Source organism: Rhinolophus sinicus, linkage group LG03 (genome assembly GCF_036562045.2).
Source record: "Rhinolophus sinicus isolate RSC01 linkage group LG03, ASM3656204v1, whole genome shotgun sequence".
Lineage (NCBI taxonomy): Eukaryota > Metazoa > Chordata > Mammalia > Chiroptera > Rhinolophidae > Rhinolophus > Rhinolophus sinicus.
Window position 1 is genome coordinate 123338610 of NC_133753.1, and position 16143 is coordinate 123354752.

Here is a 16143-nt window from a genome sequence, read left to right on the forward strand (position 1 = left end):
TACATTGTCACTCTCAGGATCCATTTACTCCTTAAGCTTTTCCAAGTAACAATCCTATCATATAATCCTTTGAGCCAATTTTTTATAAACTTCTGATTATAGTTTTATGAGCAAAAAGATCCAAATCAGAATCAGCCAAAATAAGAGATGCTTAGGTGACGTCTGGAAGGGGTTCAAATGAAAAGCTTCCAGTTGTCTTCCCTCCGTGGAGTCCTGGATTGTGTTACCTCCTTTTGGTTATGATGTGCGACAACACTCAGACTATTGCCAACTAGGGAAGTTCATTCAAGCTTCAGTATTTAAAGCTTTTATTGGGGTTTCATTATGTAGGTGTGATTGATTGAATCGTTGGCCTTGTGGTTGAACTCAATTTCCAGCTCCTTCTCTTCTCTTCAGGGAGATCAGGCTGATACCCTTTGGGATACTTTTAAATTTGTGATTATGACAGGTGTGATGGAGCTACACTATGTCTGCCCATAGTCATTCTCATACAGGAGAGATCCCAGAGGTTGTGGGGGTGCTAGCACTTGTCCTATGAAGTCACTGACTGTGGTGTCTTACAGAGCACCCTCTTAGAAGACCATAAGGTCCTCTCCCAGAACCCTTAGTTCTGAATCCATTGGTGCCAGTTTCTAAATACTGAACTAGATCTAAAGATGGCATCAAATCCACCTCCACTATTTACCCACATTATCTCCAAGGGCACTTGTCAATCAATGGTCATGCTTACAGGAATCGAAAAAGGAATCCAAGTTAAACCAAAAGGGCCTACTTAAAAAGAATAATTACCTTAAATGTTGAGTGTGTATTTTATTATGTACTCCTTTCCACTAATTAGTTTACTTAAACGTACATTTACCATTAGGCTGTCCACCCCTACTGGGAAATAAGATTTGTGGTATCATATCGACATGTCCAGAACATGGGGTGTCTCTGAAGCAGCCATTCACTTTGTCTGGATTGTCTCCTTCAGTTATAGTTATACTGTATGTAAGTCAGTATCTCTTGGATATTTTTAACTGAAAACCAGTAACAGTGGAGATATTTCTGGAAGTAAAATTATTGTGTCCTTATATAGGTTAAATAAAGATCTTCATCTTTCTTTCCCCTTATTTAGCCTTAGGTCCCATCTGAGCTCTTCGCACTCTGTCTTCCCCTCCACTGTTCTTTTCTTGATCACAGTGTCGTGTCTGTAGAAAGAAAATGCAGGACTGCAAAATTGTACTTTAATTTACTGTGAATTTATGTATGTATAACTTTAGATCAACTATATATATGTGTGTGTGTAAAAATATTTAAAATAGACCAGAGCAACGTAAACGAATCTCCTAATAATAGTGCTAAGGGTTATAGGAGTGTAAGTCAGAGGATACTTGGACTTTTCTAGCGGGCACTACTTTATTTTTGAAATGAACGTATTCTTATAGTTGTATAATTTCTACTATACAGAAATACAACCACAGAACTAAAAGGGAAACGAATACACCAAAATATTCATGGAGGCTAACTCTAGGCAGTGGAAGGGTAGGCCTGTTTTTCTTCTTTATACTCTTCCTTACTTTTCAAATTAGAGGAACAAAAAGTAAAGGACGGACTGTGGCCAGTGAGCTGCATCTCCCGGCTTGAGTGGCTTGATGTTAATATACAAGCACAGTCGTCTCTTTTGTCCTTGATGGAACTTAGTTCATGGCTTATTTGTTCCATTTCTTCTTAAGAGTTTCTTTATGTGATGAGGTCAAGGGTGCCAATATTCACTGAGTTTAAATTCAGAAAAGATTTGTAAAAACAAACCCCGTTTTAACACCCCCTAGTCAGGCCACGTAGGAGGGAATGGCGAGGTATGGGGTCTGTCCCTAGTACTCTCCTTCCAACCTCAATTTGGGGGTCTCGGGTGGCACCCCCCCATTGTATGGCTGTAATAGGATAAGGATAGGTTATACCGCAGTAACAAATTAATACCCCAAATTTTAGGGGCGTAGCACACCAGAAAAGCTTATTTCTTGCTTGCACTGCATGTCTAACACAGGTTTGGGGGTGGGGGCACAGTACTGTTCCATATATTCACTCAGGAACCCAGGCTGATGGCAACCCATCCTGCGCCAAACAGACTTGTCCTGCATAACTGCTCCACTCAGGCCCTTCCAGGAACCACTGAGTCAATGAATGGGTTTAGGACCCAGCACACTTCCTCATTTTGCTCCCAGCAAGTGCTCAGGAACAGCACATGCCCTTCATTCGCGCACTGGACGTGGGCCAAGAGCCTCTCCAGGCATCTTTACCTCTCTCTGCAGGTAGACTGAGAAAGGGAGAACCTCAGCCTTTCTGGAGCCTTCTGCTCACAGCGGGCCTGCTCCGCCTAGGCCCACAGTGTGGCAGTGATAAACCCTACCTGTGAAAGACAAGGGCTTCTCAACCCTGCTCTGTCCACTCACAGGGTCATATGAGCTGGAGGAGGGAGGGTGGCAAGGGGTGTGCTTGTACTGGAATCTGGCAGGACATGAGCACCCTGGGGTACCAAAGGCAGGGAGGCATTGCCTGGCATGGAGCAGAACTTCCTGCACCCATCCAGTGAAGGAAAACAGATAGTTTTACAAGGTACCACTTACTGATGCAGTCTTGATTGAGCTTATTTTTAAGGACCTGTTAATATTGATAGTATTAACATTCTTTGAATATTTGCAGATTAAACATACCCTTCTCGGACTAAAACTAGATGCTTCTGAAGGCAAAGCAGGACTTAAAGCCTAAATTATAACACTGGGTATATTTCAAGCATTTATTTGTGAGGAGCAGTGATTTATGCACATCTCATTTAATCTGCACCAGAATTTTATGAGATAGGTACTCTTTTTAGAGATGAGCAAACTGAGGCCCACAGACGTTGAATAAGCTTGTCCTGGTTTACACTGACATTAACTCTTAGCACCAAAATTTAGGCTCTGGTAGCCTTACTATGGGATGCAATTTTCATTGCTCTATTGTTTTAATTATTACCCTATGTTGTCTTCATCCTTTTTCCATTCTATCTCCTGCTTCCACACAGACCAGAAGTAAACATTCTCTGCTATAGTTACGTGGGTGCCAGATCCCTTAAGGTCCCACAGATCAATCTTCCTGACATTCCAAGACAACACAAAATGAAGGCAAACTGAGTTTGCTTCACAGAGAAGCTTTGTCAGCATGTATTTATCTTGAGTTGAACCCAGTAGAGCATTATTGGTAAAAACCTGTCACCTCTCCTCTCTTGCAGTTTGAGGGAGCTTTGAGTGGGACCCAAGGCAAAAGCCTCTCAGAACTATGATTCTTCCTTGTCTTCTTTGGAAACAGTTTCAGTTACTGTAAAAAGGCTTCATGCACATGTGTGCCATGGAAATGATGAGGTAACGTTTGGAGTTGTGGGCACCAGTGTTTGCTTTTCCATCCTGGAACTCCCTTCTCCAGGACCCCGGCCTCTGTGAGGAAGCGAGGCTGTTTGTAGGTGAACTCTTGGCTATAAAGAAAATAGCTGACTCTGTTTGTTGGAAAGCTAGTGAGACGTTAGGAAGACAGCCAAAACACTGGTCTTTCCCCTGATGCAGCCATTTTGATAATCCATCCAGGTTCTTGCGTGGACTGTAAAACAAAAGAGAAAACAATCCACCTGTCAAATCTTCAGAGAATGGAAATGCTGTTGGGTTTCTTTTCCTTCTATTTTGTGGTCTTCCTCTCTTCGGATTCAGCCTTCTCAAAATTGCCATTAACAGTAAAATACTACTTTCCTGAAACTATGTAAATGAGATTTATAGGGATAAATATATGTTTTTCTGCAAATACATTCTGATTTTTCATTTGTTTTCAAAATCTCCAATGAGAGTGGTTCTCTACAAAGTACCCACAAAGCCTGGACTTGTAGGAGGCAGCTTTCGGAGAGGTACACAGGGACGAACTAACTGCCCCAAGCTCATTAAGTAGAGCTTTTCCGGCCCAGTGAGTCTCACCCTTGTACAGTACAGAAATCATCTCAACCAGCTCCATTACACAGTGAAATTATGAATTACAACCTAATTACCTGAAATTACACCTACCCAGTGAACGCTGCTGCGTATCACAAGCGGAACAGACTCCTTCTTTTATGGCTAATAATAATGTTTCTAATCCTACTCAGGACTCCAGTGCCACTTTTCATTCCTGCTTGTCACTCCTCTGTGAACTAGTCACAGATGACTTCATCAACAGATTGGGTCGTCTTGTCTGTGTTCCTACAATGTCCTGGGAGATTGAACATCCAGTAGCTTCCCTCATTTCAGAAACCCACCTGTGCTTGCAGGTGACTGTACACACACGTAGGTTTGCCTATGACCTCTCCAGCACCTGGCACCACAGTCTTCACTGCCAGTATCTCACTCTCTGGCTTCACATAATCTCACATTCTTGAGCTCTCATCTTTGTATTTACTTTCTTTCGTTTGTTTATTTGAATTTGGCCTGCAGGGCCGAGAGATAAGCTAATTACATTCCTCTGTTAAAGGCACACTCATTGATCCATGAAAGGTCCCTCTTTTAATTTATTCCTTTTCTATCCCATTTCCTTTCCTCCATTTTATGGGTGCCCTCATACACTGTGTTTTATGTGTTGTTTGTATTTTATATAAATGGTGTTGTGCTGTAGACTCCTTCCCTGCTTCCCCTCAGCACTCTAATTTTAAGGTCTGTCCATATTGCTGTAGGCACATCTGGTCTGATGTGTCTAACTGCTGTGATGGTCACCCGCCACATTTCCTGTGCCCAGCATCCCGGCTTCCCTCTACTGCAAACAGCACTCCCGTGCATAAACCTCTGCACGGGACCCCTTCAGTCCTGTGTGGGAATTTCTCTGAAACACATGTCCAGGAGTGAGGCTGCAGAGTCCTGGGGTGTGTATATTCTTACTTGGACCCAGTCCCGCAGTGCAGCCTTCCAGATGTCTCTCCAGTCCATCCACTCACCGGCGGCCTAGGAGGGTTCCCTCTGCCCCTGCAGCCCTGCCAGTGTTTGTGCTTAACATTATTTCTTTCATCCCATTTTTTTTTGACGGGGGTGGGGGTTAACATTCTTGTTGCTGAAAAGCATGTATCCTTAGCACGTTCTTTTAGCAAAGGTCTATGGGGGATAAATTCGTAATCTTTGTCTGAAAATTTGTCTTTATATTTGCCAAGACTCTTGATGATAATTGTATAGTTTCCTATTGCTTCTCTAGCAAATTGCCACAAACTTTGCAGCTTTAAAATAACACAAATTTATTATCTTGTCTTCCTGGAGGTCAGAAGTCCAAAATGAATGCATGTCGCTCACTAAAGTATCTCCAGGATGCATTTGTTCCAGGAGCTCTAGGGAAGTGCTGCTTCCTAGCCTTTCCCATATTGTAGAAGCAGCCAGCATTCCTGGACTAATGCCCCTTCTTCCATCTTCTAAGCCGGCAGCATAGCATCTTCAAACCTCTCGCTATAACTCTGGCTCTCCTACTTCTCTCTTACAAGAACCCTGTGACGACTGGGTCCGCCAGATAATCCAGGATGATCTTCCCATTTCACGATTCTTAACTATGCCTGCAAATATCCTTTTGTCATTTAAGGTACTATATTCACAGATGTCCAGGATTAGGATGTCGACATCTTTGGAGGCCATTTTCAGCCGACCAGAGTAGTCTAGCTAGGTATTAGATTTTAGGTTGATAGGTGTTTTCCTTAAATGATATTCAACAGATCATATTGAGACTGACACTGTGTCACATATCACTCAAGGTGTTGGCAATAAGGCAGTGAATGAAACAGACCAACACCCCTGACCTCAGAGCCTAAGTTAGTCTATCTCTCCCACTAGACAACTTTTAAGATTATCTCTTTATTTTTCCCCCTACCTTTGCACTACAGTGTTTCTAGATATGCAGTTATTTTTTTATCCTCCTGTTCCAGTTAGCTCCAGCTGCATAACAAACTACCCCGAACTTATAGACCTAAACAACAATCATTTATTATTATCTGTGTGGTTCTGGGGGTGACTGGGTTCCAGTGGGCAGGTCTCACTTGGATTCAGATGTGGTTACAGTCAGATGGTGTCAGAGTCATCTTAAAGCCTTCCTTACTCATGTCTGCTGTGTGCGGCTGGTTGTTGTCTGGTGCCTTAGCAGGGACTATTGGTCAGAATCCCCACAAGCATCCTCTCCATGTGATCCGAGCTTTCTCACAATGGAGTGGCTGGCTTGTAAGGGCCAGCATCCCAAGAGAAAGCAAGGCAAAATTATATTGCCTTTTCTAACCTAGCCTCAGAAGTTACGTGGTATCACTTCCATTGCATTCTATTTATTCAACGAAATCTCTCAGGCCAGGCACATAACGGGGGTTTGGGGAGATTGGACACCACTCCTGATAGAGGCAGTATCAAAGAATTTGTCAACGTATTGAAAACTGCCAGACTTAGCACCTAATGTGATAATTCAGTCTCAAGACTCGTGTCTGTCTCCACATCTGGAAAACTCATCTACTTTCTTTCCAAATATTGTTTCTCTGTCATATCCTATATTCCTTTCTTCTGGAACTCCTTTAAATTATGTCGGAACCTCAGTTGGTCATTTGTGTCTCTCATCAACGCTTGCATATTTTGTACCTTTCTAGCTCCCCATGCTGTGTTCTGAGTTAATTTCTCTGCATTACGTTCCAGTTCACCAATTCTCTTTACAATTTTCTCCAATCTAGCGGTGCACCAACACACTGATTTTTTTCATTGACTGCATTTTCCACTGGCTTTTTTTTCTCACCCACCTATTCTTCTTGGACATCTGCCTATTTTTGTTTCATAATTTCTTATTCTTTATGGAAATTTCTTTTACCTCTTTAAGGATCCTAAATGTATTTATTATGACATATTTTACTGTCGCCTTTGTTTTCATTTCTTCTCAGGTGAATTCATCTCCTGATTTAGATTGGCAACTCTCTTGTTTCACCCTCCTCTTTCTGCCATCATACTTCCATGTCCAGCAGCTTTATGGTCCTGGGCTCCCACTCATGAGAGGCTTAAGTCCCCTGTTCCCTAATGATATTAGGTGATTTTACAAATTAGGTCTCTGAGGCAGTGGGTGGCCTGGCAAAATACAGACCAGTTTTCAATGTTTATTTATAAGATTAGGGCCCCACAATATGCATATTGTATACACTTGGACTCCACACTCACATGTGTCACGGGTCTGGGATTTTAATTTCTTATAGTTGACCCTTCTGCACAGCTCCAGGGCTTCTCTTCCTGGCTTCGTGGGCAGCACTCTGTCTACTTTCCACAGACGGGTGAGGCAGGAAGGCTCCAGGCTTTATGTGGGAGGATCAACTCAAACAGCCTGACTTGCAGGGGCCGGCTCTTCATCTCCTGCCCCTGCTGGCGTGCACTTACCATCCCTGCTTTCCATTCCCGTGGCTTACTGAGGCACCACCTCCCTCCTAGACTCTCGAGCTTTATTTTTTCACTTCCTTTCTGGCATCTGGAGATTTTACTGCCTTTCTTTTAAACTTGGCAGTGGATGTCTTTCTCATTGTTCCTTTTTATGCAGCATTTCTATGCATTTTTAATAGGAGGAGTGCCTGTTTACTTTCGCTGAGGCTGTCGTATGCTGGAAATTTTCATTTGTTCTGTCTGCAGAGAGTTACTCCTCCTGTTTTCAGCCTACTTCTCATTCTTCTCTTTCGCAGTAGCTGCCAACGCTGAGTCTAAACTCTGCCAGCCTTCTTCTGAGTAGATTGGACACCTCCCCTTGTATATTTTATAGAATGTGGCTTTTTCCATTCTGTGTCTTTCATCAGTCCTCTTCCTTCCCCTTTGCCTTTAAGGAATGTGCCCAAATCTTCCTTCTGCTAATGCCCCAAGCACATTCTTTTCACTGTTATGGTTTTAATCTTTTTTATTCTTTACTATTCCTATTATTTTCATGAGGCTTCCAGAGTTTGGAGAAAACAGAGCATTTATTGAATTTACTCTCTTGAGTGAAAGCGCTCAGCTGAGTTCTCAGTGCTGTGTAAGCTTTTCCCCTCCTTGCTTGGTCCTCGGTCAGCTTTCTTCATCATTTCTGACATCGCTGTCCCTCCCCTCACTCCTAGCAGAGCATCTTAACTCTTTTCTCGTAGAAAGACAAACACCGTCAGATGGGAAGCCTTCTGTTTCCCATCCTCATTCTCCAACTTGCAAACTCACTTTTCGTATTGCATAGGCTCACCTCTTTCCTTTGTTTCCCAGAGCAAAAGCACCTCCTTCTTACTGTCCTCTGTTTATCCCTCCATCCTACTAGCTATATATAGGCCCTGCCCTGCCACCACCACTGCCTAACCGCTTCCCTGGGCAACCTTATCCACACACAAAATTCCTAAACTCTACATCCATTTCTGACCTCCTTTCCTCAGATTATATTTCTAATTTCTGACTGAATATCCTCACTCACAGACCCAGTGGCTTCCTCAAATTCAACATGTCCAAAGCTGACATCTTGATTTCTCTCTGAAAAATCCACTCCTCCTTATGTTTTCCCCATTTTGCTGAGTAAGCGCCATGATCCACTAAGTCACTCAATCAGAAGTTTGGGTTATTTTTTTTGTTTTTACTTCCTTGAATAGTTCTAGAACTGCACTGACCAATACAGTAGCTACTACTGACGTACAGCTATTCAAATTTGAATTTAAATAGATGAGAACAGAATACAAATAAAAATTCAGTTTCTCAAGTACACTATGCACATGAGAAGTATTTGGTAGCCACATGAAGCTACTGGCTGCCATAGTGGACAGTGCAACTACAGAACATTTCCATCATTACCGGGAATCCTAGTGGACAATGCTGGTCCAGCGTGTATTTTGTCATTCTCAATCCCACGTCACTGTGTTTGAGCCCTCACATTTCTCACCTGAACTGTCAGTGCAGCTCTTGACTCACCTCCTTTTCCTTCTTCACTCCCATCCATTCTCTCTGTGATCAGATGATTTTTATAAAAACCCTTTTCTCCCTTGATTCATTAAGGTTTAAACGAGAGAAGCAGAGTCCTAGCATTTTAATGTCATTTCCTTCCTCGAATCCTTCAGAGCCTCTCCCATTGCCTTTTCCTTTGTGTTTGCTTGTTGAACAAACTAATCAGCCTTCTAGGTTGAATCCCAGTGTTTCTTACTCTGGGAAGGCAGAGGTAATATTTCCTTTATGCGTTGACACTCTTGTTGATACCCCTTTTCAGAGCATGTTTCACATTGTAATGTTTGGCCAGATCTGAACCCCCAAAAGACGAGAACCTTACCTTCATACTCTACCAGGTTTCCAATGTATGTAACAGATTAACTTCCCTTCTGGGCATCGAGATGGGGACTGGCTACATACTAATTTTAGGAGAAGTAAGAAAATGGCCACTGAAAATCATGTTCTCTATTCTGTTGTTGAAGAATTCCAATTGAGAAAAGGGGGATGAATTGACCTTCCTACACATATCGATTCCTAGCTTAAAGGAGCTGTGATTCCTGCCTATCGCCTGACTCCAAACCACGGATTTTTGTGGAGAGTAACATATTTTCTTTAATAAAATATCCTCAATAAAAGATGGATATATTAATTAATTACCTCAACCTTGGTGGCTTAACACAACAGAAATGTATTCTCTCACAGTTCTGGAGTACATGAAATCAAGTTGTTGGCAGAGTTGTACTCCCTCCAAAGGCTTAGAGAAGAATCCTTTCTTGCTCCTTCCAGCTTTTGGTAGCTCCTAGTGTTCTTTGACTTGTGGCCAATCTCTGCCTCCATCTTCACATGACCTTCTTCCCTGTGTCTGCCTCAAATCTCCCTCTCCTTTTCCTTACAAGGACACCAGTTATTAGATTTAGGGCCCACCCTAAGTCCAGGATGATCTCATCTTGAGAGCCTTAATTTAATTGCATCTGCAAAGGCCATATTTCAAAATAAGGTCACATTTACAGGTACCGAGGAGTTTAGAACTTAGATATATCTTTTGGGGGAGCACAATCCATCCTACTATGATGTGCAAATATAAAAGTGAGGCTCTAATAGCTGTGTCTCTGCTCCTCCTAAGCCTTCCCTGGGCTGGACCAGCAAACTGTAACCTTCCTTTCTGTGCATTTATTCATTGAGATTAAGACCCACCCCCATCCCCAAACCAAGAGGGGAGAGAAGGCTATTTAACTTAACCAGCTATTTTTCTTTCCATGACAGGCTCATTACACTCCCTTTGGTTTTCAAAGATGTTCATTTTTAAATGAAAATGGGTATTTAGATATAGTAAGTATTTTAAGTATGTGTCATAAACACACTGTAGAAAATGACTAGAAGCAGTTGTCTCTGTATAGTAAGAAGTAACGTAGGTACTTTGTTTTTATTTTTCAGTGTCATCTAAATTTTCCATACTAAACATGTTTTACTTTAGTGATTAGAAGAAGTTTTTTAAAACACAGGAAGTTTTAATGAAGTTTTCATAAATTACCCAGGACAATTTGTGTTTTTAAAAAGCAAGATGAGTGGGCCACTTGAAAATCTAGGGAGAGAACACTGATTGTTTTGTGAATGATTCAGACACACTTTCGATTTTTGGAATGGGGTTAACATTGTTAATTATTCAGGATCTCATCAGACTTTCACAGCAATAGAATTGACATCCATGGTCCTCACCAGGGAGGTTTCCCGGGTTCCAGTAAGGTGGCCCGATGGGGAAATGGGCCCTCTCCTTTTGCTGTGCAGTGAATTACGGCTTCCACACTACAGTACGGGTGCATTCTTGGCTTGTTGGACACCATTCCAGAATACGCCCCATAATCTCTCACCAGCAATACCACTTGGCTTCAACAGGCGTGAGTTTTCTAGTCTTTAAACTATTTTGAAGTCAGCCCTGTGTCTGGCATGCATCGAGGACAACACACATTTCTATCAACCCACTGTTACTGGAAGCTGCAGCAGAGCGTTAGGCACTTTTTAGCTGTTTCACTACTGAATGCAATTTGCTCTGAGGGAATTTTCCTATTTTGGCTTCTAATATGTTGATGAATTATTGAAATTTCAATTACTTTTGGTTCCCAATTTAGCAAGATGGAGACATCCAAGAGATTGACTATGAAAAGCTTTCCAGTTGCTTTTAGAGAAGGGTTTGCCTAGAAGGGTTTTGGCACCAGGGCAGGCAGGGGTGAGGCTCTGCCCCTCCTGTCTCTGGGACTAAGGTACTGCCTCGCCCTGGGCGTCCCTTAGGTCAGTGCTGCTCAAGAAGTGGACCCCTGACCGAGCATCAGCATCTCCTGGGAGCTTGTTAGATAGACAGATCCTGGGCTTTGTCTCCATCGACTCAATCAGAATCCCTCGGGTGGGGCCCTGTGGTTTTAACAAGCTTTCAAGGGCATTCTGGTACACCTACAACTTTGGAAAGCCCTGCCTTAGATATCCCAGTGCTAATTCTTCCCAGTAGGGCCGGGCACCCCTTGTAAGGGCCCTTGGGTGCTGTAGTCAGGTTGTCCTTTAAGATACATGTCAGACCCAATGATAGAACTGTGATCAAGGTCATCAGAAAGACCAATTTCTAACAACTGTCTTCACTTACTTGGAACGCTTCTCCCTTTGTCACTGAGCTGTAACTGTAGAGAAATAGGATTTGGACATTTAAATTCCGTGCAGGTAAATGTGTGTTTTAAATGTCATTCAGAGGACCCTGTCTTTCATTTTTATACAAAAGGGCTGCTTAGATATTCCTTCCCAGCACCCCAGGGCTAATCCCGTCTTGAAGTCCCTGGCGGGAAGCTGTGCTGCCATCTCTGTCTCTTCACCTCGGCCTCACCTCCTCGCCAGTGCTGATCTCGCTCCTACACCACCCAGACTGAATAACCTGCAGTTCTTCAAACGGCGTGTCATCCCGGTGCCTGTATGCTTGTGCAAGCTGTTCGCCCCGCCCCAACCCCCCCCCCCTAAAGCCAGCCCCTTACTCATCTGTGAGAACCTGTTCACCTGTAAGACTCTGCTCAGTACTGCTCCCTCCTTAACTCTTCTCTGACGACTCCAGATGGAGGCACATTTTTCACCTTTTCTGCTTCCTACAGCGCTCTAGCTAGCACTTGTGTGAAATTTGTCTCTCTCCTCTGAGCTCCAAGTTCCATGCAGTGGAGCGTTCATCCTGGCTTCTCTCTCTGGAGTACCCAGCACAGCATCAGGCATCAGGCCCATGAAGCTGAATGAATAAACAGTCCTTAACATTAATGGTCATTCCCCCTCTGCTGGAAGCTTCCAGTGCCTTAGAGAACATGTTCACCTCATGCTGGTGAAGAGCGGATGACGGCCAATGGCAGGCCTAGTTAAGAACACAGTGACTTTTATGTGGACTCAACCAACTTAGCTTTTCAGTGAAGCTAATCCCTCAACGTAAATGAAAGCCCTACCATCCATCTATCTGGCTGTTTTGCTCTTTGGTCAAGGAAACCACCAGCTGTGTCTAAAGGCGTTGTTATTTCAGGTGCGAGAGCTTCAAACTCGACTGCAGAGCGTGCAGGCCACAGGGCCCTCCAGCCCCGGCCGCCTCACTTCCACCAATCGCCCAGTTAACCCCAGCACCGGGGAGCTGAGCACGAGCAGCAGTAGCAATGACATCCCCATTGCCAAGGTGAGCTCCGGGGACAGCGGGAACACCTCCTGTTATCTGGAAGCACCAGTCTCTACCCAGCATGGCCTCTATGCAGGCATGTGAATGAGCTCAGACGGCCCCAAGGGGCTTCCCCAGGGTCTCGCATAGGCCTCCCTCCCTCGCTGGAGCTGCAGGAAGAGATAACCCACTAATAGTTTTAAGCCTCTCTCAGCTGCAACCTGGACTCGGGCTCATTAATCAACCGGCTGGAGTATGTCACTGAGCTGACAAGTCACTGTAGAGAGTGAGACATTTTGTCAGGTTCTACAATACTAAGGGGTAGATGGAGAGATACTCTCGAGGACCCTGAGTGATGAACCATAATCTCCCCACTTATAGGACCCACAGCCCTGCCAGCAGAAAAATAGATTATGATGGACAGGCCATGGCAGACGTGAAGAAGTAGCCCCACCCGTTCTGTGCCACAGCCCCAGGCTCATATGTTGAGTCTACCTGGATAGACTGTTCAAATGATGTGTCCCCTCTTACCTGGTGGCCCTGCTGGTCTCCACAAGAAGGTTGATTCTCAGCCATCGAGTTGAGTAACTTAGGCCAAACCAGTGTTTCTCAACTGGAAGTGATTTTGTCTCCCCCAATGTCTGGAGACATTTTTGATGGTCACAACTGGCTACTGGCATCTTGTGGCTAGAAGCCAGGGGTGGGGCTAACCACTCTGCAATGCACAGAATAGCCCCCCACAGCAGAGAATAGCCAACCCAAAATGTCAGTAACGCTGAGATTGAAAAACCCGGGGTTAAGTGGATCGTAGAAAAATTAGCAAGTGAGTCATTTTTAAGAAATTGATTCATCACTTTAGTTGCCAATTTAGTTAAACGATAGCCCTGTATGCACAGTCTCAACAGTTTATCTGTAGAGTGACCTATCGTTTACGGATAACTTGTTTTGTCTTTTTAAGATTGCTGAGAGGGTGAAGCTATCAAAGACCAGGTCTGAATCTTCATCGTCTGATCGGCCAGTCCTGGGCTCAGAAATCAGCAGCATTGGGGTGAGTGTTCATGAGAAGCAAAGCAAGAAAGTCCCCAACAGAGCTTTACAGACAATGGCTTAGAGAGGATGGGAGAACTTCCAAAGTTCACCTCCAGTAAACCCTTAATTATAATAAATCATACCTGATTTCCTTCCAAAGGGTCAGATGAAAATGTGCAGTGATTTCCACATGGTGAATTACTTCTTTGGCTTTAAGGGAGAATTTTTTCCCCTCTACTTAAAACCGTTCAGAAAGAAATGATTTAGGTCTAGTTACTAGTGATGTAGATGAAAATCTTGAACTATCTGCTTCATATCACCCTGTTCCCCAGAGACTAAATGAGTCAGGACGCTCTAAAAGAACTTCACCTTTGTACATCCTTCTTGGAAGGCAATGTGCTCTCCAGTGGGGATAAATGCTGCATTTGAAGTGTGGCCCAGTGCTATGACAGACCAGAACTTTCCAGCTTAGTGCCAGAGTGTTCATTTGTAGAGCCTGCCAACCCCCTGGGGTTGTAAGCTGATGGGTAGTGGAAAGGGAGTATTCTTGGTTCCCTGGGAGGCACCTTTTAGGATTGGGGATGAGGCTGGGAGAGCGAGCTATTTGATCTTCAGGGGTTGGGAGAGCCTGAATAGCACTTCTAAGGCCCTAATTGCTGAGCAAAAATTGTGTGCCTCCAGATTCCACGCCAAATTCCAATTATGAAAATAAAGGATTCTGCCGCTCTCCTTGGCTCTAGCAGCCAGAGACAAGGACCTGGAGTGGCAGGCATTCAGGAAGGGGGAAGGGAGTCCTGACACTGCTCAATATCCAAAATTTCAGGGACTCTAACGAGGCATCCCCCAGCAGCAAGCGTTTGAAGGATGCAGCTGTATTTTGATCCTGTTTATGTATTGCTTTCACAGTACATAGTTAACTTTTTATCCTAGAATCATATTACACAAACTGAAAAACATTAGGGTAACTATCTCCTGGTGCCTAATCCTCAAGGAATATCAGCTTTACATTGTTTTGCATGGAAAACATGCCTGGGGACCTGTGTCCTTGAAGCGACAGTGTCCAGAGGGGGACTAATGCTCACCTGTACAGGTATCCAGCAGCGTGGCAGAACACCTGGCCCACTCTCTTCAGGACTGCTCCAACATCCAAGAAATCTTCCAAACACTCTACTCACATGGATCAGCCATCTCTGAAAGCAAAATTAGAGAGTTTGAGGTGGAAACGGAACGGTTAAATAGGTAAGGAGAATTCCTGTATATTTGAGTGGTGGTGGGAGCTGCCCTGCTTCCCCTTTGCAAAGATAGATACACGTTGGCTTGTGTATTGTCGAATGATGCTCTCAGGCTGGTGGGTGGGCGTTTCCACCATCTCGCTCATCAGAGGAGCACTTCCAGCCGTCAGGGTGGGCTTCGTGGGCAGGAGACCTGTGCATCCACGTGCACACGGCCTCATGCTTAGAAGGACCCCACGCTTGCCTGCTCTGCTGTCACCATTTAAATTCTTACTTTATGAACCAGGGTCCTACCTTTTCATTTGGCACTGTCTCTCAGAAATTGTGTTGCAATTTCTGGAGCAGTTCGTATGGAATGACAAGTAGGTCAGAATGACAAGATGGCCACCAAGCATGCAGTCCTGTGCTGCCGAGAACCACAGAGAGAAGTTCTGGAATGTTGAGTCAGCACCCCAGGGGCGCCTGGAGGGAGGCGCCAGGGACCAGCAAAGGCAAACCGACTGACCAGGCATGCTGGCCTAACCATGCTCTCAGGGCTGCCTAATTTTGTTTATGTTCTTTGCACATGTGCACAAACCCCAGTCCCTATATCCCATCCCACTTAGAGTGATTTTACCATATACCCAGTGTTATGGATTCTTCCCAAGTTTCACAACAGGGGTAGTTTGAGTTTGCACTCCTGCCTCTGGTCAAAGATCGGCTTGTATGTCATCCCAACAATGAGAAAGCACTGCTAAAAAAGCAAAGTGGAAGGACCAGGGCCAAACCATGGTAACCACTGTGACTCAGAATTGGTCCTGCAGTGGCAGAAAGGACTGTCGCATCTCATGGAGTGTGGCCTGGCTTCCTTGACCTAGAGAGCATAGAGGAATTGGAAAGGCTTATGAACTAACCAGAAAGAAATGCAGATACCACTCCCCATCCACCATTGCTTAATGGCACTCCCCTTGCGTATGGCAAACCTGAATAAATTGAATTATCATGTGAGTCCTCCCTGATTTGAAGCTGTTTAATACAGTGCTTGAGAACTAAGGAAATGTGCCAATCTAGGTCATTTTAAATTTTGAAATTAAGTGGTTTCCTTATTAAATCCAAAATACTTAAGGGTGACAATTCTGATGATTACCTTGTAGCAGGAAAGAAGCAGCCCTCTCGTATTACAGGCCAGGGAGTGCTTAAAAATGGAATCAGGTATGCCCTTTACAATTTAATGAAGTCAGATGCCTTCGGGCGCTCTCTTTTTAGTGAGGATCTCCTCTGTACAGATTCTGGGATTTAACAAGCC

General features: G+C 44.1%; 1 protein-coding gene across 3 annotated transcripts in view; it reads left to right on the top strand.

Annotated features, from left to right (window-relative positions):
- MCC (MCC regulator of WNT signaling pathway) overlaps positions 1-16143 on the top strand; it is a 379629-nt gene that overhangs the window by 316842 nt on the left and 46644 nt on the right. For all 3 annotated transcript variants that reach the window (XM_019727795.2, XM_019727797.2, XM_019727798.2), the window contains 3 exons: positions 12472-12618; positions 13556-13645; positions 14717-14865. In XM_019727795.2, coding sequence (XP_019583354.2) covers positions 12472-12618; positions 13556-13645; positions 14717-14865 — 386 coding nt within the window. The remainder of the gene's footprint in view (positions 1-12471; positions 12619-13555; positions 13646-14716; positions 14866-16143) is intronic.